General features: G+C 34.0%; 3 protein-coding genes across 4 annotated transcripts; 2 read left to right on the forward strand and 1 right to left on the reverse strand.

Annotated features, from left to right (window-relative positions):
- The first annotated feature begins 752 nt into the window (after positions 1-752).
- Positions 753-5,560, forward strand: LOC107021773 (pentatricopeptide repeat-containing protein At5g15340, mitochondrial). The gene is made up of 2 exons (XM_027917552.1): positions 753-3,337; positions 5,251-5,560. Exon 1 carries the CDS (start codon positions 870-872, stop codon positions 2,766-2,768), a length of 1,899 nt encoding a protein of 632 aa, XP_027773353.1. The 5' UTR covers positions 753-869; the 3' UTR covers positions 2,769-3,337; positions 5,251-5,560.
- A 2,953-nt stretch (positions 5,561-8,513) lies between these two features.
- LOC107023166 (NAD kinase 2, chloroplastic) lies at positions 8,514-18,399 on the forward strand. Of its 2 annotated transcripts, XM_015223759.2 has the most exons (9): positions 8,514-9,043; positions 9,985-11,533; positions 11,624-11,916; positions 13,505-13,626; positions 13,741-13,882; positions 13,966-14,190; positions 14,372-14,446; positions 15,281-15,382; positions 17,980-18,399. In XM_015223759.2, exons 1-9 carry the CDS (start codon positions 8,837-8,839, stop codon positions 18,181-18,183), a joined length of 2,919 nt encoding a protein of 972 aa, XP_015079245.1. In that variant the 5' UTR covers positions 8,514-8,836; the 3' UTR covers positions 18,184-18,399. The 2 variants fall into 2 exon arrangements, with proteins under 2 accessions (XP_015079245.1, XP_015079244.1); XM_015223758.2 differs by having other exon boundaries at positions 9,985-11,916.
- Positions 18,400-18,497: 98 nt separating this feature from the next.
- Positions 18,498-20,775, reverse strand: LOC107023167 (1-aminocyclopropane-1-carboxylate oxidase 5). Its single transcript, XM_015223760.2, has 4 exons — positions 20,608-20,775; positions 19,859-20,091; positions 19,087-19,412; positions 18,498-18,921 (listed from the first exon to the last, which is right to left on the reverse strand). The coding sequence occupies exons 1-4, from the start codon at positions 20,710-20,712 to the stop codon at positions 18,641-18,643; spliced, it is 945 nt and encodes a 314-aa protein (XP_015079246.1). The 5' UTR covers positions 20,713-20,775; the 3' UTR covers positions 18,498-18,640.

Below are 20,775 nucleotides of genomic sequence, written 5' to 3' on the forward strand. Positions count from 1 at the left end.
TATTTTGATAGCTTGAAAAGGTGAAATGTATGCATTTCCTTAATTTTATAAGAGAGTGTTGAAGTTTACAACTCTTTTTGCGGTTGATTTTATGAACTGTTTATGAAATTATGGTATCGATCGTCTTTGATGTTTCTTTAAGCTGGTAATATGGACTTAAGATTACTTGTTTTTACTGATTTTGGGAGCTGATAAATTGTTCTGTTTTGTAATGATAATTGTAAAGCTGGAATTTTATTTGTTAATGTATTTTATTCTTGATGAAATAGAATTTTATGTATACTACATGCTACACATTCATGTTAATAATTTTTCTTTGTGATTGAAGTACTTATTTAATTAAAACATTTATGCTCTTTCAACTGATAGTAATTGAAGGACTAAGGGTCTGATTTTAAGTGGCTTTAGAACTTACTAAAAAGCAAATCTCTCCCGTGATAATTAGAATTGGTGTAATTATACAGTTTAGCAATTATATTGACATGTTCTGTTTGAATGTACAATTTCAATCATAAAATATTATTGAATTTAAAAAATAAAAATTAGTTATTTGAAATTTATACTAGACAAATAAATTTTTTTATAAATAATATCAAATTAAATATTAAAGATATACATTATTTCTTGAAAATATATTAATTAATAAATGTATAATCTTAATTAATATTATAAAAAATAATTTATTTATTTTTAAAAAAATTTAATATATTTCAATTGAGATGATCAGAAAAACTAAAAATACAAAATTTTTATAAACATTATGAAATACATGTTCGATAGAAAAAGCTTAGCCTTAACAATTTACACCGAAATCGGGTCAAAACTCTACAATTATTGATTTGTGAAAGAAGTATACGAGTAGCTTTCTCATGATATGGCGAACAGAGTGTACTCTTTCACTCCTGGCTCGCCATTATCGGACCCTTTTCAGAACTTGCGCTAGATGTTCAGCTTTGGATGTTGGTAAGAAGCTCCATGCTTCCATCGTCACCACAGGTCTTGTAACTTCCCGAAATACATTTCTCCGTAATGCTATTCTGCATATGTATGCAGCGTGTGGGTATGTTCTCTATGCACGTAAGGTGTTTGATGAAATTCCTCTTTCATACAAAGACACTGTCGACTGGACAACATTGATGGGGTGCTATGCTCGCGTGGGTTTCCCTCTTGATGCCCTCAAATTGTTTGTTCATATGAGGAAGAGTGATGTTTTGATTGATGAGTACACTATGGTGGTTGTATTCCTTGCAAGCGCGAAAACGGGGTGTGAACAGTTTGGCATTCAGGGACATGGTTGTATGGTAAAAATGGGTTTTAATTCGAGTATTAAAGCGTGTAATGCTGTAATGGATATGTATGTCAAGTGTGGGTTAATTGATAAAACAAAAAGGATCTTTCGTGAGATGGGAGAAAAGAGTGTTGTTTCTTGGACTGTGGTTTTGAAGGGAGTGGTGAAGTCGGAAGGTTTCGAAAATGCGAGGTTGTTGTTCAATAAGATGCCTGAGAGGAATGAAGTAGCTTGGACAGTAATGATTGCAGCGTATATTGAGAATGGTTTAACGAAGGAAGCTTTTGGGCTTTTACGTGAAATGTTGTTTGAATCTGGATTTGAGTTGAATTTTGTAACATTGAGTTCATTGTTATCAGCTTGTGCACAGTCGGGGAATGTTTTGGTCGGTAAATGGGTACACGTGTATGCTTTGAAGATGATAGAACATGAAATAGATATAGTTGTGGCAACAACCTTGATTAATATGTATGCTAAGTGTGGCAGGATTGATGATGCTTTTCGAGTTTTCCTTGTGATGCCTCGAAGGAATGTGATTACATGGAATGCTATGCTTAGTGGACTGGCAATGCAGGGAAAGGGAGATATGGTGTTGGATTTGTTTGGTCAGATGATTAGAGAGGTCAAACCGGATGATGTAACATTTACAGCTATATTAAGTGCTTGTAGTCACTCAGGTTTGGTTGATCAAGGTCGACATTTTTTCTATAGCCTTGAATCGACATATGGAATAAAGCCTTCTATAGAGCACTATTCTTGCGTTGTGGATCTTTTGGGTCGGGCAGGACACCTTGAAGAAGCAGAATCCATAATAAGGGGAATGACGATTCCCCCCAATGAAGTTGTGTTGGGATCACTATTAGGCTCCTGCAGTGTCCATAAGAACCTCGAGCTGGGGGAGTGCCTAATTAAAGAGCTGGTCCAAATGTATCCTGATAATACCGAGTATCATGTTTTGCTTTCAAATATGTACTCTTTAGCTGGAAAAAATGACAAGGCAAATTATATTCGAGTAGTTCTCAGAAGCAGAGGTGTCAAAAAGGTTCCTGGCATTAGTTCTATTTATGTCGGTGGTCAAATCCATTGCTTCAGTGCAGGGGATAAATTACATCCGCAAAGTCAAGAGATATATACGATGTTGGATGAGATGATTCGAAAAATAAGATTGGCTGGTTATGCACCAGACACAACCTGCCAAAAGTTTTCAGGATCTAATGATGGAGACTATTCTGGTTACGGCCAGGAGGAGAAGGAACAGGCTTTGTTCTCTCACAGCGAGAAGCTGGCTGTTTGTTTTGGACTCATAAGTACACAAGCTGGCATGCCTCTTTACATTTTCAAGAATTTAAGGATATGCCAAGATTGTCATTCAGCCATGAAGATTGTTTCCAAAGTTTACAATAGAGAAATTGTAATTAGAGATCGTAATCGCTTTCACCGCTTCAAGCTGGGATCATGCACTTGTTTTGACTATTGGTGACAAAGCCCAAAGTGCTAAATGAAAGACAAAAACCTATGAATAGTTTGTTAATTCAAAATCATGTATGAAAATTCTAGTTGTGGTTGATTGGGCCCTTTGAGGGACTTTTGAGTGAGGTGTAGAATGGGAAATTCTGAGAGAGGAATTATAGGATAGATAAACATATTCCTCCAGTGGGAAATGAAAATACAGTGAGAATAGAGCGACAGATTCAGAAAATCATAATGGTTCGTCTAACCGAATACTGAGATGTATGCTGGTCCTAATGGCTCTGCGACTCTTTAATGGAATCAGCAAGAAAGTGCAAAGCTCACTAAAGAACGTCAGTTGTAAAGATGCAAGAGATGAGTTAGAACGTAGTGCTGAGTCACTGTCACAGAGAAGAGGAATATTGAGGTCTCCTCCACCTTCTGCTGGTGCTGTATAAATGCAGTCAAGAAGGTAACGTAATTTTCCTTGGCCTTCACTCATCCTAGCACCCAGCAGCTGATGCTTTTATGGAAATCCACATAAAAAGACTAGTGATGTTGAAGACGCTGGGGAACAAACTCACCGAAGAAGCTAAAGAGGTTCTTCACACAATTCTCATTAATTAAGTTGATTTTTTACCGTGATTTTCATCTACTACTGATGCTGGAAACCTTTCATTTTGGCTAAAACATTCCATTTCCTACTGTGACACAAGTCTTTTTGCTTCCCTACTAAACTAGATAAAAGTTTTTTAAAAAAAATGCTAGCAATGCTGGTGTTTATGCCAAATCTTCATATGTATAACTAGCATTTGCTATCAATTCTTTTTTTCCACTTTTCTTTTGTAAGTTAGCGATAATCCTGATTTATGAATGGAAATGTTCAAAGCCTTTTTTAAAATGAATCAAACTGTGAACAATTGAAGATACTTGTGTTGCTCGTACTTTTCTCTGATCTCATGTGGTAGTGTAAATAAGTGCTACTTTGGAATCATGGAGAGGAAGGATTGCATTAAGTTCGTGATGAAACAAGATAAGTTGCATATTTGTGTATTCGTTGGATCATTTTTGTTCGTGATTGCATTGAGGATATACAATAAGCTCCAGAACATGAACTTTTCAAACAACAAAAAAAGAGAAGAGAAAAATCAGTTCCAGATATTACAGTAATGTCATTTTATTTATGTCCAAAGGGATGAGGCAATATGGGTAATTCTCTAGCCTATTGAGATTTGTCTGTCCATTTCATTTTGAAAATCTTACACTTCAGTTTGATGAACTCAGGTTGAAGTCTTATCTGAAAAATATATACTCCCTCCGTCACATTTTATGTGGCAATATTTGACCGTACACGGAGTTAAAGAAATAAATGATGACTTTGAAATGTTTACCAAATTGCCCTTCAAAAATAAACTCACTTTTCTCTCTCTTCATAAATATATTAGAGTTCTATTTTTAAAATTCTCTTTCAAATATTTCTGTTTACATCTTCATTAGCGATTATTCTCCAGCATTCATTCACATTCTCAAGTCTTAAAATCCTCTTAACAAACAGAAGTTCTAAGAGGATATTTTACCTCCGAAGGTTGTTTATATTCAATTAAAATTGATTTTTATACAATTTGCTATCTGTACCCTTTTATCTATTTGTTTATGCAGATCTGTATATTTTTAGCCATTAGGTTTAATATACAAAGTTAGTGTATGTATTAATGTATATATACATCTTCATTATTAAACATTAATAATAGGAAAAATTACATAAATTCATACATTTTTAAAAATAATTATTGATTTTTAGCGATACTTTTTGTTTATTATCATTTATAGCAATATTGTGATAAATCTGTAATATGTATTAAAAGTGAATTATGTATGCAATATATTTGAATTATAATTGTTTTTGAAATATATTATGTTTGTTTGGTAAAAAATTGTTACATTGTATTATAAGTGTATTAAAATGTGTGATAAGTGTATTATCCATCATTAAAACTTATATTATATTTGATTACTAAATTTATCTTTGTAATATGTATTAAACTTGTATTATAAATGAATTAAAAGTGGTCAAGTGAAAAAAAGATATTGCTATAAATGGTAAATATTTGTTTATTATAGTATATTTTTTAAAATTATATTCTGAAATCTTCAACATTGTGCATGTACCTCATGTTTATTATCGTGATTTCATCTATCAAACATCAGTCTGACCTCTATCAGAAAATCGAAAAATAGGTAAATCTCTCGATGATACTAGTGCAACATTTTATATTCTTTGCAACATTAGATGTCATACCTAGGGTTGGTATTTGGTCGGTTCGATTCTGTGAGTGAAACTTGATTCAATTTTTTGAATTTTGAATTGAAAAAAACATGAACTGAAATAAATTCGATTCATTTCGATTTGAATATCATTAACACATACATGAAACAATGATTACTAACATACTACGTACAAGTAGTAGTACCTATGTTAGCTGTGTGCTTACTGCCTCTGTGGGAATATGCAGTAGGACATTAACAGAAGATGAATGATTTATTATTCAAAAGCAAAATTACAAAGTGACACTTCAAGTTCAAGATGCAACAAAAAGCTAAGAAAACAAAAGTATTAGACATCAACCGCAGTTCAAAACAAGAACCAACAAAATTGATGGCTCGAGGTTGTTCTTCACTTTTCTAAGCGGTTGTTTGGTGTGAATTTGGGATTTGAGATTTTTGGGATGTTGGGAATTAAGGTTAACTGATATGTATAAATGTAATGGGCTTTATTAGGTTGGGCTTCAAAAGTTAGAACTGAGTATTTGCATAATAAAAAATAGGAAAAATTACGTGGTTAAGTAAACTTATATTATTTAATTATTCATCATAGTTGTAGTTTGCTATAATTACCAATCATGACTAACATCATACATTAATTATGTGGGCTGACTTCGAGTTTGTATAATTAGCTACATTTGTATATGTGTAATTCGCCAGAATATACAAATACATATGTATAATATCTAATCAATATTCATATACAATTCACCTCTCTCTCCTCCCTCTCTCAATCTCGCTCGCCTCTCTCAATATCGCTCGCCTCTCTCCGCTTTCTCGCAATCTCCCTTGCTTTTTGTACAAATGCATATGTATAATATACAATTATCTAACCAATATACATATACAATTCACCTCTCTCCCTCTCTCTCACAATCTCGCTTGTCATATATACAAATACATATATATTATATATAATTATCTAATCAATATACATATACATTCACCTCTCTCCCACTTTTTGCCCTCCTTCGCCTCTCTTCCAGTCTCGCTCGCCTCTCTCCTCCCTATAACATGTAGCTATGAATTCTAATTATCAAACTATAGCTATGGAGAGTAATTAGGCTATTTTTTAGTGGCTATATGTGAAAGTTTCCCAAAAAAATATCTATGTGGTACTGTATATTGTATTACATAAATTTGTTTTTTCGATTAACCGAAAAAAAGAACTTAAGAATTGAAAATCGAATTATCGAGAGTTTAAAACTGAAAATCGAAACCGATCAATTCAACCAAAATCGAAATTACGAAAAATCAATTCAGTCGATTTTTTCGATCTCGACTAGATTATACCCATCAATAGTCATATCCCATCCTAGATAAACGTGTGCATAACACCTAACCCACTTATCATATCCAGTTAATTCCAAATATTATTTAACTCCTACATCAACCTTTTCCTCATTGTATCCGATAGCCTTTTTATTACATGTTTTTGCTAATGTATAAAACGCAACACTTAGCAGTTAGCTACTTGTGGGACTTTCTAAATTTATTTTCAATATCACTCCAAGTGCAAGATACAAGTATTTTGCAACACATTTATTATAGACTCTCGTCACTATCTTTATAATGCTCTCATTTCTATCAGACACAACCCACATATGCTCCTTTCTCCATAAACTTTCCGTTGTTGGTCAAAGAACCAAGTCTAAGCAGTGTCATTTTCCAAATTAATTAAACTATACGCCAATGGAAATATATGTCCTACAATTTTTTTTTATTTTTTATTTTTTAAAGTAACTGAAACATACTTGCCCATTCATAATACTTGTAGCCACAATAACTATAGGCCTACAATGATTAGAGGCTTGGTATGATGCATTTTCTCTGCAAACCACACCCTTAATTATATAATCAATGTATCTACTGTTATTGTCTCATTTACCAGAACGCATAATCAAAACAACTAATGAAGTCATTTATGTAGCAATTGTAAAAAAAATATTGTTAATATATATCTATATAAAAATCCCAACATAAAGAACATATACATATGCAATTTTACAGCAAAAACAGATACACACTACACTTATATATACGTATACATATACAACTAACAAGCTTAACATATACATGTACAATCTACATCAAAAATTTAAATCTATATGACGAACAAAATTTTCTGCCCAAAAATTTTTTATCACAAATATTTTTTTACATGACGAACTGAATTGAACACAATTCGATTTTTTCAATCAGATGCTATTGTATCTATTTACGTAAAATTATACATTTTGAACAATCATTGAAGAAGAAGCTATCACAATATACAATCAAAATCAATTTTCCCAAATCTTCAATATCAAATCTGACTTTCAAAAATTTCGATATTCATCAATTTCGTTCACACAAAAAAAAAAAAATCAAAAGGATTTCAAGTATTAAATACTTTACCTAATATTGATTTCTTATATCTACCGTTTATATTGCCCTAGATTTGTCGATTTGAAGAACCTATGGAGTTCATCATGCTAGAGAACTCATTGAAGGAAAGGAATTCCATTAAAATGTAATCGGCGTGATTTATGAGATTTTTGCCCTTTTAAGTAACAAAAACTAGATCAGTTTATTTGTTTTAAAAATAAAATTGTATACGAAGGGAACTTATTTCACAAATTTATACAAATCAGATAACAAACATAATATATTTATGAAGCACATATAACAAAACTGTAGCTAAAGAACGTTAATAAAAAAATTTATATTTGTTATTCATGAAATTTACTCTAAATTACGGAATGTTACATAAATTTCACCTAAATTTTCTCAAATTTTAAGTACACACTTGAACTTCACAGACAATTTAGGTCTTAAAGGACACGTGACATTAGTCGCATAATGGTATTTATTCAAATAAGAATGTGTGACAAGTAAAATATAAATAAATAAAAGAAAAATCAGATTTTATTTGACGAATTATATAATAAAAGATTCATCCTTTTCCTATTTTGATTTTCTCTTCGCGATTCATCAACGATCTCTCGTTCACTCCTCTTTAGAAATTAAACAACAACTACCCCTATTTTTCACTCCATCTCCAATTTCTTTAAAATCATTGAATTGACGTTCAATGTTTTCCAAATTACTCTCCAATTTATTTATTTTTTGACTCATTTCATTTTCACTCTTTTTTTTTCTTCATGTGCATAAACTTTTGTAAGTGGTCCTCCTTTGATAATTTTGCTCAATAGGTTAGTAAAGGATTAGGTGATTCATAATATTTAAATGTTCAATTGAAAATTCAAGCAATATTTATATATCGTTTTTTAAAAATAATAAAGAAAATAAAATAAAAATATAAATACAAAATCTATTTGTCATTTGAGCTAAAATGTCAAATTTATAGAGAATCTTAATAAATTAATTGATTGACCGATTAAATTGATTTCGAATTCCCTTTTGTTATTATCCTTTATGAAAGAAAGTCTCTGATTTATTTTACATCACATACTCAAAAAAGGTATCAAATCCAAGTTTGGGAAAAACAGAGACGGAAACAATGATGTACAAATTTAAACCATCTCAAAACCCACCACTGATTTCCACAACTCTAATTTGTCCCATTATTCCTTCTCCAATAGTATTATCCACACAATTTTTTTCCATTTCCACACAAAATTTCCCCTATTTTGTCACATATACATTCAGAATTTGCATTTTACAAAAAAAATTGGGATTTTTTTGCACAAGTAGAACCCAAAATCTTGAAATGCAAGTTGATGGTTGTTGATTCATTATACTGATTTATTAGTAGGACAGATACAGAATTTGTTCATGGTGGTTACTGGTATGGCAACATGTTTTCGTTATTGTCCGTGCCACTTGAAAATGGGTCGTACAGGAATCCATCTTCAGTATTGTCAGCTTAATTATGCAAAGATTAAGGGAAATGGGAATCGATTAGGGTATCGTCGTCTCAAGTTTGTTGTCAGTGCTGAGCTATCTAATGCTTTCTCCGTCAACATTGGATTGGATTCTCAGGTAAATTTTCTTTTTTTTTTCAGGCGAATCGGCTTGTGATAAAGGAATCGTATGGTCACTCGACTAATAATTATTATATCTGAAAGTTACCCTTTTGTTATTTTCAATTTGTTTCAATAGTTGAGATAATAATGGTTAGTTGAGTAACCGTAGTGATGGTTTCTTGTATCAACTCGATTAGGTGTTAGATACTATCATTAATTTACTATTGGACTATTAAAGATTCAACCTTTTAAATCGCGATGATTCAATTGCAAGAGATGAATTCTACTATCTAAGCATATCCCCTGAGCTAACTGAAATATGCATGAAGTTGTCAGATGCATCTTCTACTCTTAATGTTGGTGTCAAATGGCTTGGATTTTTATAGAACAAGTCTGAGTGAAATAGGAATGACTGGGAGTTCTTTTTTAAACCGTTTAAGAAACCTAAGGACTTATTTATATGGATGTGTAAAATATAGGATCTCCAATCGTAGCTGGAAAGAAAGAAATATGGCTACTCAATTAACTCCTATATGTCAAAGGCATATTGATTGAAATGATATCGTAGTTTTTTCCTGACTTTATCCGTGTCAACAAACAATTTGAAATGCCTCCACTTTTTGCTGAATTAATAACTGTCTCTTAGCAACCGTTACGTCTACTTGAACTTTCAACTGCATTATTATTTCCAATTTATCACTTCTGTTCATTAATTAGATGAGAATCCTCACTAAAAAAGTTCTGCATTTTCTTTTCACTTAGATCTTTAATCGATCCGGAACAGTTTTCCTAGTCAATTTTCTAGTTCATCATTGTCTCAGTATCAGTCTTGTGCGGACATCACCATCATGAAAAAGAAAATAGAGATTCCAATTTTCAGTTTTTTCTTGACCGTTTTCCGTTGAAAACTAGATATTTCCTGATATTTCTTTTCCCACTAAATTTCAAATTGTATAGGCCAGTGATACTTCACGGTTTTCCCGGATTGGTCCACTACCTGGGGATATTGCTGAGATAGAGGCTTACTGTAGAATCTTTCGGGCTGCTGAACAACTTCATAATTCATTAATGGACACCCTATGCAATCCACTAACTGGAGAATGTAATGTCTCATATGATGTACCGTCAGATGATAAAACAATACTGGAAGATAAATTAGTTTCTGTTCTAGGATGCATGGTATGTCTTCTAAACAAAGGAAGGGAGGAAGTACTTTCTGGGAGATCATCGATAATGAACTTATTTCAAGATGTTGATGTGCATATGATGGATGATATGCTTCCTCCACTTGCTATTTTCAGAGGTGAAATGAAGAGGTACTGTGAGAGCTTGCATGTTGCTCTTGAAAACTATTTGACACCTGATGATCCTCGTAGCATTGTTGTGTGGCAAACACTTCAAAGACTGAAGAATGTATGTTATGATGCCGGATTTCCTCGTGGGGAAAAGAACCCCGGCCATTCACTGTTTGCTAACTTTAGTCCTGTTTATTTGTCAACATCAAAAGAAGAGACTCAGTCTGCAACTTCTGAGGTTGCTTTCTGGATAGGTGGCCAGGTAACTGATGAAGGTCTCAGATGGCTGTTGGAGAGAGGGTTCAAAACCATTGTAGATCTCAGAGCTGAGGTTGTAAAAGATATCTTCTATGAGAAAGTGCTAGATGAAGCCATATTGTCAGGGGATATTGAATTAGTTAATCTACCTGTTGAAGTTGGTATATCACCTTCAGTGGAGCAGGTTGAAAAGTTTGCAGCACTGGTCTCTGATTTAAACAAAAAGCCCATATATCTCCACAGTAAAGAAGGAATTAAGAGGACATCAGCTATGGTCTCTAGATGGAGGCAATACGTTACTCGCTACACACCACATGTTGTAGCCAGTACATATAAGGCCATGGACTCAATTGAGAACTCATCACGTGATGCTAGAGGAATTGAAGAAATATTTATGTCACCTAGGCCGGAAGATGGTAAAAACTTTAATGATGAAGTCAACTCTGCCTCTGATAATCGTGATGGGCCGCTGCCTACGAGTTCAGATGACATAAATTCTGCTGCGGAAGATATCAAGCACATTTCTGAAGCTACAGACCTAGGCAAGAACGAAGGAGATGAAATTGTTTCTTCCAATCCAGAAAGCACGGTGCTAGCATCCTACATCAATGTGAACCCACTCAACACTCAGATGCCTCCCTCTAATGTCTTCTCCAGAAAAGAGATGTCCACATTTTTCAAAAGTAGGAAGGTTTCACCAGCAGCATATTTTACTCATGAAAGGAGAAGATTGGAGGTACTTTCTGCTTCAAGATATAAGAACAAGATAGTACCGAAAGGAAATGAAACCCCAAGCACGTATAGTGCGACAAGAACGGTGGAATCAGAAGATTTAAATGGTTCATCTTCTGATAAACTCTTAATTACTGACCCTTCAACTTTTGCTTCGAATACAGAAATGTATGTTGGTCAAAATGGCTCTGCAACTCCAATTTTGAATGGAAGCAGCAATGGTAAAGTGCAAACCTCAATAAAAAATGCTAGTACCGTTGATGCAAGAAATGAGTTAGAATGTATTGCTGACACTAGAGTCACTACCGCAGAGAGTAGAAATATTGAGGTCATCACACCTTCACTGGAAGATAACTTGGAGCAGATTGAAGGAAATATGTGTGCTTCTGCCACTGGTGTCGTAAGAGTACAGTCAAGAAGGAAGGCAGAGATGTTTTTGGTTCGTACAGATGGGTATTCGTGCACCAGAGAAAAGGTAACAGAATCTTCCTTGGCATTCACTCATCCTAGCACCCAGCAGCAGATGCTTTTGTGGAAATCCCCACCGAAGACTGTATTGCTGTTGAAGAAACTGGGACACGAACTTATGGAAGAAGCTAAAGAGGTTCTCTGCACAGTTCTCATTAATTTAGTTGAATTTTTACCTTGTGATTTTCATTTACTACTGCTGCCGAGTATCTTTCTTCATTCTTCACTTCTTTCAAGTTCTGAGGAACGTTTTAAGTGAATGGATGCATATTATTGATAAAGAAGATAGTGTAGATCTTAGTGCAAGTATCCAACTTAGTAAACATTTTACTACCTTAACAAAGGAAAGGAGGAAAAAGATTTCTCTATCATTAAGCACAAAAGGAAGAAATATCTAGTACTTCTCTTAAGTGTTGAAAACATTTTTCTAGTATTTCTTATATGGTTTCCATTTTTGTTTAAAGCTAAATTATGGATGAAATTTTTTCCATGTCCTAAAAAGACATAAAAGAATTTCCATCTTCTATTAAACTAGATGAATGTAAATGAATGCTCTTAAAATACCATCATTACTGTTGCTTATGCCAAAGCTTAGTATGCATCTGCAATAAACATATGTCGCAAATTGGTTTCTCTTGGACACTTAGGATCTTAAGCGCCATGGAAAAGGCAAGAACTAGCATTGCTATCAATTCTTTTGATTTGTATTTGCTTCGTTTCCAATGTTTGCTGCAGTCCTATTTATGGGAACTGATGTGGAAATGTTCAAATCCTTTCATGAAAATTCAAATTGTGAGTAATTGAGAGGAAGGATCGCATAAAGTTTATGAGGAAGCAGGAGAAATTGCATATTCATTGGATTCATTTGGTTTGAGATTGCATTGAGGACATAAGATCAGAACTTGTCATGAATTTTCCCACCAAAAAAAAGAAGAAGAAAGTAACGAGCTCCCGACATGAGAGTGATGGCATTTTATTCTTGTTAACGTGGGGTATGTGAGATTATAAAACAAATCTCCAACAGTGGGATGTGCAAATTTGGGTAAAGACATTTGATTCACTCTTGGTTGGTGGGTTGGGAGGGGAGCTCGTAAGTTAAAATAGTAATCTGTGCAGTTATAGAACACCTTGGAAATTACCGTGAAGGGAGCATAATCAAGCATCCTAAGATACTCATCATACCTGAGGCTGCACGCGGACTATATTGTGGCTAGTATAAATACAAAGTATGCTCAACTGTGTTGCCAAAATAATCTAGCCATATCTGTCTCTATGATGCTGTTAGTATGTTGCAAAGGCTGCCCAAACATGTTAGTGATTTTGAGTAATTGCGAGTATATTTAATTGTCACTCTATTTATCTCATTAAAAACTCCATCCATCAACGAACAGGAGGAAAGGAAAATGTGATCATTTAGTTTTCTCTTCTTAATTTGGTGGTTCGTCTTTATCTCTGAATTTCCTTCCCCTCTTCTGATGAATTTTATGTTCTGCACTTAATTGAAGTCTTATAACTCTGTAAATTTTTTATATTATATCATGTCAACTTTCTTATAAGCTGGAAACGATGTGTTTACAAGTTATCTTTCAAATATATATTTTGCTTACATTTCCATTTGCAATTTCTCTCTGACATTCATTCACATATACTCATAGGTTTTAACACTCTCCTAATGAACAGAAATTCTAACACACTCTCCTTTTCCATTCCTTTTCTCCCTGAAGGCTGCTTCTTTTTTGTATTCCCAAGAGAAGATGACTGTTCTTGTTGAACCTGAGGTGCATGATATATTTGCAAGAATCCCAGGCTTTGGGTTTGTTCAGACCTTCTATAGTCAAGATACCAGGTGGGATGATTCATAACTGTACGTGCAAAAGCATTGTTCTTTTCGTTTATTTTTCCCTCTGTGTGCTCATTACTTCACAGAGAGGTGTGACCTTGCCTGATTTACCAAATGCAGCGATCTTCATGAGAGGGTTGACTTTGTTGCGTGTTTGGGAGGAGATGGTGTGATACTCCATGCATCAAATATATTTCGAGGTGCTGTTCCACCCGTCATCTCATTTAACCTAGGATCCCTTGGATTTCTCACTTCCCATCCAGTATGCCTCTCAACTTAAATGTTAAGCTTTTATTTATTATCTATAAATACTCATGTTTTGCTTCTTGTCATCAATTCATACAGTTTGAAGATTACAAGAAGGATCTTAGAAAAGTCATCCATGGAAACAACACTCTAGATGGTGTGTATATAACTCTAAGGATGCGTCTCCGTTGTGAGATATTCCGAAGTGGGAAAGCAATGCCTGGAAAGGTGTTTGATGTCCTAAATGAAGTTGTAGTTGATCGTGGTTCTAATCCATACCTGTCAAAAATAGAGTGTTATGAACATGACCACCTCATAACCAAGGTGCGGTTTATATTCTTAAAACATCAATTTGCCCTGGCAAAGGATTAGAGAGCGATCTGTTTTAATATTTTAGATCACGTTTCTTCTAGAATTAAAAAGAAGTGGATCCAACAAGTGCACTTCTGAATTAATGAGCAAGAGATGAAAGAATAATCTTGCCATACTGTATTTTATTTGGCAGGTGCAAGGTGATGGTGTCATTGTGGCCACTCCAACTGGAAGTACAGCTTACTCAACAGCTGCTGGGGGTTCCATGGTACGTCTGAGACACATCACTTACAAATATATATTGTGAAATGTGACAAGTGATTACTGCATTAGAATCTATAGACCAAGTTAAAAGTTTAAGTCCTAACGATCAAAAAATAGTGAAAGCCCTTAAACTCATATCAGAAGGTTGATTTTTATAGCTCGAGCAGTTCGATGTGGAAGCAATTACCATAAAGTGTTAGGGAGGGCAGAACACACCCACTAAGCTCCCTTACCCCCTAATAAAAGCAAGGAAAAGACGAAGATTGAAAACATGAAAAATAGAAAGGACACTGTGCACTTCGTTGTAAAATACATTCACTTTGCAAGTATGACTTTTAAGAATTGTTCAAGTTGGGTTGATAACATTTGTCATACATTGAAGTAAATAAATGAATAGGTATCTCCCTTTTATGGTAAGTGATTCCAAAGAGGAATTTCTATTAGGCATCAAAAGCAGCAATTTTGGAAAAATCATATTGTGTATTAACTGAGCTTTGTCAGTCCACTTGAGTTACCATCACATTACATATCCAAACATGTTTTCATTTTGTTTAAACATTGTATTTAGCTGTTCTTTTTCTAATAACAAAAACTTGAAGTTGCAATTTTGTGAAAATATGGATTTTGCACCTTAAATTTGATTCTGACACACGATGTTCTTAAGGATCTACTCGTGAAGGGAATTTTTTGGAAATTACACTGACTTGCTGTTGATATTATTGGTGATGAGATCTGACTCTTTGAAACCGTTCTTCATCCTGCCAACAATTGTTAATTATTTTACCTTCACCTAGTGAATGCGTGAACATTATTTGACAGGGAAATTTATGTCATGCAGGTGCATCCTAATGTTCCATGCATGCTCTTTACACCAATTTGTCCACATTCTCTCTCGTTTAGACCTGTCATACTTCCAGATTCTGCAAAACTAGAATTAAAGGTGACTGTCTTAATATGTATTTTATGATTACTGGAAAAGAATGTCATTACTAGTTTACTTTCCAAAGAAAAAAAGTATGACTAGTTTATGCTAATGCCTCTCTTTTTCTAAACAAAAACTGCATACAGTTAACAGATTTCCCATCTAAAATGGAAGAGGTTAAGAGCTTTATTCATTCTTTAGTGCTGCTTATCTTATCCCTCAGCTTCATATATTTGTATACAATGGTCGATGGTACAATGTCTGGAAATATCAAATATGTAATCACTAACACATATAAAAGGGTAGAAAAATATGTAGCTCCTGTGTATCATCTTAACTGTCTTGGCCTTCACTTTGATATATAAATAACTTAGAGACATCTAAACGTAATTTTCCCTGATAAAATGATCTAAATACACTTATCCAGCCGCCTATATTAAAGAAATTTTTCAGATTGGTATATCTCTTGGGATGAAAGAAGTACATCATATTAAATTTATTTTTAGTTCAAATGTCTTGCATCAGGTGAGACTTAGGTTGCTGAATTTCATTCTAGGGCATTGTATGTTGTAATTAGATAAAAACATCATGATGTTTTGTATATGGATCCTCTTTTCCTCAAAGTCAATAGGCTAGATCTGGAGACTGATGTTGCAAAGTATAGAACAAAGAGTTTGGTTAAAATGTTCTTGAGAGCCATATAGAACAGAGTATGTTCAGGTCTTCCTTAGGTGTTGCACCCGTGAATGAGAAACTCTTAAATCTAAGCTCTACATCAGCTAAAATTGTTGTATCTTCGTAAGGTTTGGTTAACTAGTGCACCCAAAGGTGTGTCCTAGTGGTCAATGAAGCAGGTTGAGACCAATGAGGTCTCAGGCTCAGTTCTCGGAGGAGCCAAAAACACTAAGTGATTTCTTCTCATCTATCCAAGCCTTGGTGGATAGTGTTACCGGTACCTATGCTGGTGGGACGTGGCGGTGCCCCGTGGAATTAGTCGAAGTGCGCGCAAGCTAGCTTGGACACCGCTTGAATAAAAGATGCAGTTAACTAGCAAATATGCTCTTTACATAATATGGTTGTTGGCTTGTTGTTGTGGGGAAGGTCTAAAGGTGTTCTAAATTTGAGCAGAAATATACCTAAACTGGTTCAAAATGGTTGTGGTTCGATCAATTCTATTATTGGTTAGGGAAGAGTACTGTTTTTGAGGTGGGAAAAGGCTGAGAACAAGAATCTTTAGAAATAATATCATAGTTGACAACTTTCTAGTGAATGATGTTCAAGGTTTCTCACTTTGAGAATCTCCTTGGCATCACATTTAGGGTTTAGTAGCATCATACATTGCACATTAATCAGAATGGGCTCAGTTTAAGCTTGTATTTCTTGGGCCCTAGTGAACGAGAACTATTGGAAAATCTTCTATAGTCTGACAGTCTGACTCGACTCGTAAAGCTTAGTGCGTGGGATGAAATAATTTAGTTCCATATATCATGTGAATTGAACTATTATTTGGTAGCCGAATGCTTATTGTTGGACCATAAGGATGAAAATCAAATTTTAATTGTAATTTTTAGATAGATGCTGGGTGGAGCGAACAGCTGTGTTTAATGATGCAAACCTCCACACATGGTAGCATTTTCATTATTGAAGATGCTATCAATGCCCATACAGTTTCCAAGTTCAGTGCAAAGGCATTAGAGCTGCTTTTGTAGGAGACGTGGGTATATCAGACTTAACATTAGCTGGTGGAAAGAAAGTACCAGTCAGACCTGCAAGCATGGGAGAGAATGTAGTGGCAGTTTTCAGTCATATGATCTGTACTCTTAGTTTGACTTTTAACAGTAGTTAGCTGTTCTCGTTCTCCTTTTTGGATTGCCCTATTAAGCAAGGATTGGTGTTTGCAAAAATGTCGAGCATATAGAGTTAGGTACTAGTAGTGACAATAGCAAAGGACCACTAGTTATTCTCGTGAGATAGCCCAACTGGGCCTAGTTAGCCCAGCAAATTTTGCGCTACTGGAGGATCTTGAACTAGAAGTTGCATAGATGTCAGATAATACTGCTGAACTGGGAAAGATAGCTTAGTATTATGAAGTTGAGGATGCTGTAAAAGAGAGAAAGGTGAGAGAAGCTCTAATATGATAATCTGAGAAGTATGATTTTGGTTGGATGAATATAACTACCAAATACAAATCATGTTGAGAAAGGGGCTGCTGGTAATTATACTTCCATGTAGTGGTGCAGACGAGGCCGGACAGAGATCCTATGCAGAGATACCAGCGTTCAGTTACTGGCCAGATACGTGAACCAAAGTCTTCCACTAAACTGTGATGGGAAGCATATACTCTTTGTCAAGGAGTCATTACTATGTGAAGGGTGCTCCTGTGGAATTAGCCGAGGACACCATGGTTTACCATTTTAGATCACAACTAAATGGATTAGTTCTTTAATAATACATGTCCAAACTGCACATATCATCACTTGATATCTACATCATGAATTCATGACATTGTTCTCATTGTGGGAAGATCATAGCCTATAATTGTCTATTCCAGATTCATTGCTTCTCTCATTTTATCACTCTCTATGAATCTATATGTTTTTTTTACATATGAACAGATACCAGAGGATGCACGTAGCAATGCTTGGGTTTCGTTTGATGGGAAGAGAAGGCAACAACTCTCTAGAGGAGATTCTGTTCGCATATACATGAGCGAGCATCCCCTACCTACAGTTAACAAGTCTGATCAGACAGGTGATTGGTTTCATAGCTTGGTTCGTTGTCTAAATTGGAACGATAGACTAGAGCAGAAAGCACTCTGAAACTATCAAGATTAATCCTCCTCTCATTCATGTAAATTAGTGTACAGTCATACATGCAAGAGAAAAATAATTTTAATACACTAAGAGTCTATACGGTTATATTTTACTCTGCTTCTGGCTGTGATATATGCAGTTAGGCTATACCTTATTTTTCAAAATAAAAAATTTGTACAGTGCTATTTTTACATGGTTAATTATAAAGTTTCAATCTTTGCACATCTGTCTGAGATATTTCTGCTTCTTTGGTATTGATGCCAATATCTATCGCTCCTTAAAAAAGGTGATTTCATGCTTAAAATCGAATCGAAAACAAATTTACAAAGACAAGAATGGAAAGATTTATTTTAAATAAAGAGGAGATACAAAAACTAATAATACATACTACCTTTATTTTTAATCTAAAAACTGAATGAAAAGAAGCTGGTAGGGCATGCATAATTATATTTAAAAAACTAGTTTAGATTGCAGCCACAGCTTGGAACCTTGGTTCTTTAGGAAGGAACTTTTGCTCATTATAAACATTCATGTAATTCCCAAACACAAAAGTTGGGTAAGTAGCAATGAATTGATCCACTTTTTTTTCTTCCAAAATTAGTAGCTCTGGTGCTGGAGAAATAGTGGCTTTCAATGAAGGATTATAGAATGAAGCAATTGATCTCCTATTACCATCTGGTTTTGACAAGACACGGTGCCAAACGCTCTTGTATTTCCCATTGCTAAGCACTTCGATTTGATCACCTATAGAGTTTGAGCCAAAAATAACGAATTTGAATAAACTCGAATACAACAAGCAAGTAAATGTGATCAAAAGAACTATTCATCATTATCTAATAAATGACATGATATAATGCACGTGTAATTCATGTCAAGTCAAAATCAGACATATGAAAGATGGTCACACACCTGTGTTGATCACAATGGCGTTAGGGATAGGTGGTACATCGATCCATTGTCCATTTTTGAGGATTTGAAGGCCATCAACTTGATCATCTTGAAAGAGCAAAATGACACCACCAGCATCAGTGTGAGCTCTTAGACCATTCACCTTTTCTGGATGTGGACATGGTGGGTAATGACTCACTTTTGTACCAAAAAATGCATCATTATTATTATTGTTATTGAAGGCTTTCTTGATGTAACCTTTTGATAAACCTAAATTTTCATCCATTACTTCCATCACTCTTTCTGCTAGCTTTTTCACCTCTGATCTATACTCTTTCATTGTTTCCCTATCATTTTATATATAAAAAAAAGATAAAGAAAATCAGATATGAATATATTTTAAGTTGTTCAATATAAATGAAATGGAGTAATTCAGATAGTAAAATTAATTTTTGTCACACTTTGACTTTTTTACATGTTATTACAAAGTATAAAACTTACGCATCCCTGTTATAGAGAATAAAGTTCAGTACTACTTTAACGTGACCAAAAAAAAATTTATATTTGAAGATATCATGGATAATTTTGGAAGATTCTTGATTTCGGAAAACTCTATAAAACGTGTCAAAAACACAGATAAAAAATCATCATTATCTCAAGTTATATTTATGTCCAAAACACAACTTAAATTTTGAATTCATTTTTCAAATTTCACATTTTTTATGTTCAAACGCTTCGTTGAGTAACAAAATTGAGACTTGTGATATGCATGTATATATAGGTAGAAATTTACTTGAATTGAGGAGTTTTGGAGGGCCATTGATTATAATTATCATCAGTTAGAAGGAATACATCTTCCCAATCCACATTTTCAACTTTGCCATTTTTATTGCTTTCCACAAATTCATTAAGCAAATTCACCACTCTTGATTTGTTGAATACTTCTTCTCTTTCCAACTTAAAGCATTCTTCACCCACTTTCTTCACCCTTTCTAATAACTCCACTGGTATCCCATGATTCACCAACTGCATACACAAAATTATACCACTTTAATATATATTAATAATATTAAATCGCGATATAGTGATCGACTATATATATGTCATCGATCACACGAAAAGATTATATTCTGAATTGACTAGTTTTACGTTGACTTGAAGTATGGCTTTGAGATATATATGCAAAGAAAAGAAGAATTTTGAAATGATGTAATAGTACATTTTTCTTACTATATATCAATTAAGTCCGATATTCAAGGGTGAGGTCATGAAGTCTCATATCGGTGATCAATATGATGAGTGGTTTTCTTATATGATAATCATTTCTTCATAAGCTACCTTTTGGGGTTACGTTAGGCTCAAGAATTCATTCGTCAGCAACAGAATTTAAAAAAAAAGTTGTGATTTCTCCTTTATTTAATTTTGAACTCTTGGTTGACTACCCATATATAGAAATACATTTTAAATATCCATGCATAAATTAAACTTTCACAAAAGAAAAATTAAAAAAAAAATTGCAAATATATATATATATATAAATACCTGAAAGAATCCCCATTCTTCACAACCTTTGGAAATTTGAGCCAAAGTTTGGGCTCTTTCCTCTCCATAAAGTTTTGAAAAATCAATAACCGGAATAGTAGTCATTGTTAAGCAAAAAATTAAACAAAAAAAATAGAGATTAATTAGAGAATATATAGAGAAATAACA

The sequence above is a fragment of the Solanum pennellii genome, chromosome 6, assembly GCF_001406875.1.
Source record: "Solanum pennellii chromosome 6, SPENNV200".
Taxonomy (NCBI): domain Eukaryota; kingdom Viridiplantae; phylum Streptophyta; class Magnoliopsida; order Solanales; family Solanaceae; genus Solanum; species Solanum pennellii.

Bases quoted from the DNA above. Each gene is read 5' to 3' on its own strand.
- LOC107023166 (XM_015223758.2), top strand. From the start codon at position 8,837: ATGGTGGTTACTGGTATGGCAACATGTTTTCGTTATTGTCCGTGCCAC. The intron at 9,044-9,984 runs GTAAATTTTCTT...CAAATTGTATAG, and splicing joins ACATTGGATTGGATTCTCAG to GCCAGTGATACTTCACGGTT. The intron at 14,191-14,371 runs GTGCGGTTTATA...TTTATTTGGCAG, and splicing joins ATGACCACCTCATAACCAAG to GTGCAAGGTGATGGTGTCAT.
- LOC107021773 (XM_027917552.1), top strand. From the start codon at position 870: ATGATATGGCGAACAGAGTGTACTCTTTCACTCCTGGCTCGCCATTAT.
- LOC107023167 (XM_015223760.2), bottom strand. From the start codon at position 20,712: ATGACTACTATTCCGGTTATTGATTTTTCAAAACTTTATGGAGAGGAA. The intron at 20,092-20,607 runs GTATTTATATAT...TTGTGTATGCAG, and splicing joins AAGAATGGGGATTCTTTCAG to TTGGTGAATCATGGGATACC. The intron at 19,413-19,858 runs GTAAATTTCTAC...ATAAAATGATAG, and splicing joins TCCAAAACTCCTCAATTCAA to GGAAACAATGAAAGAGTATA.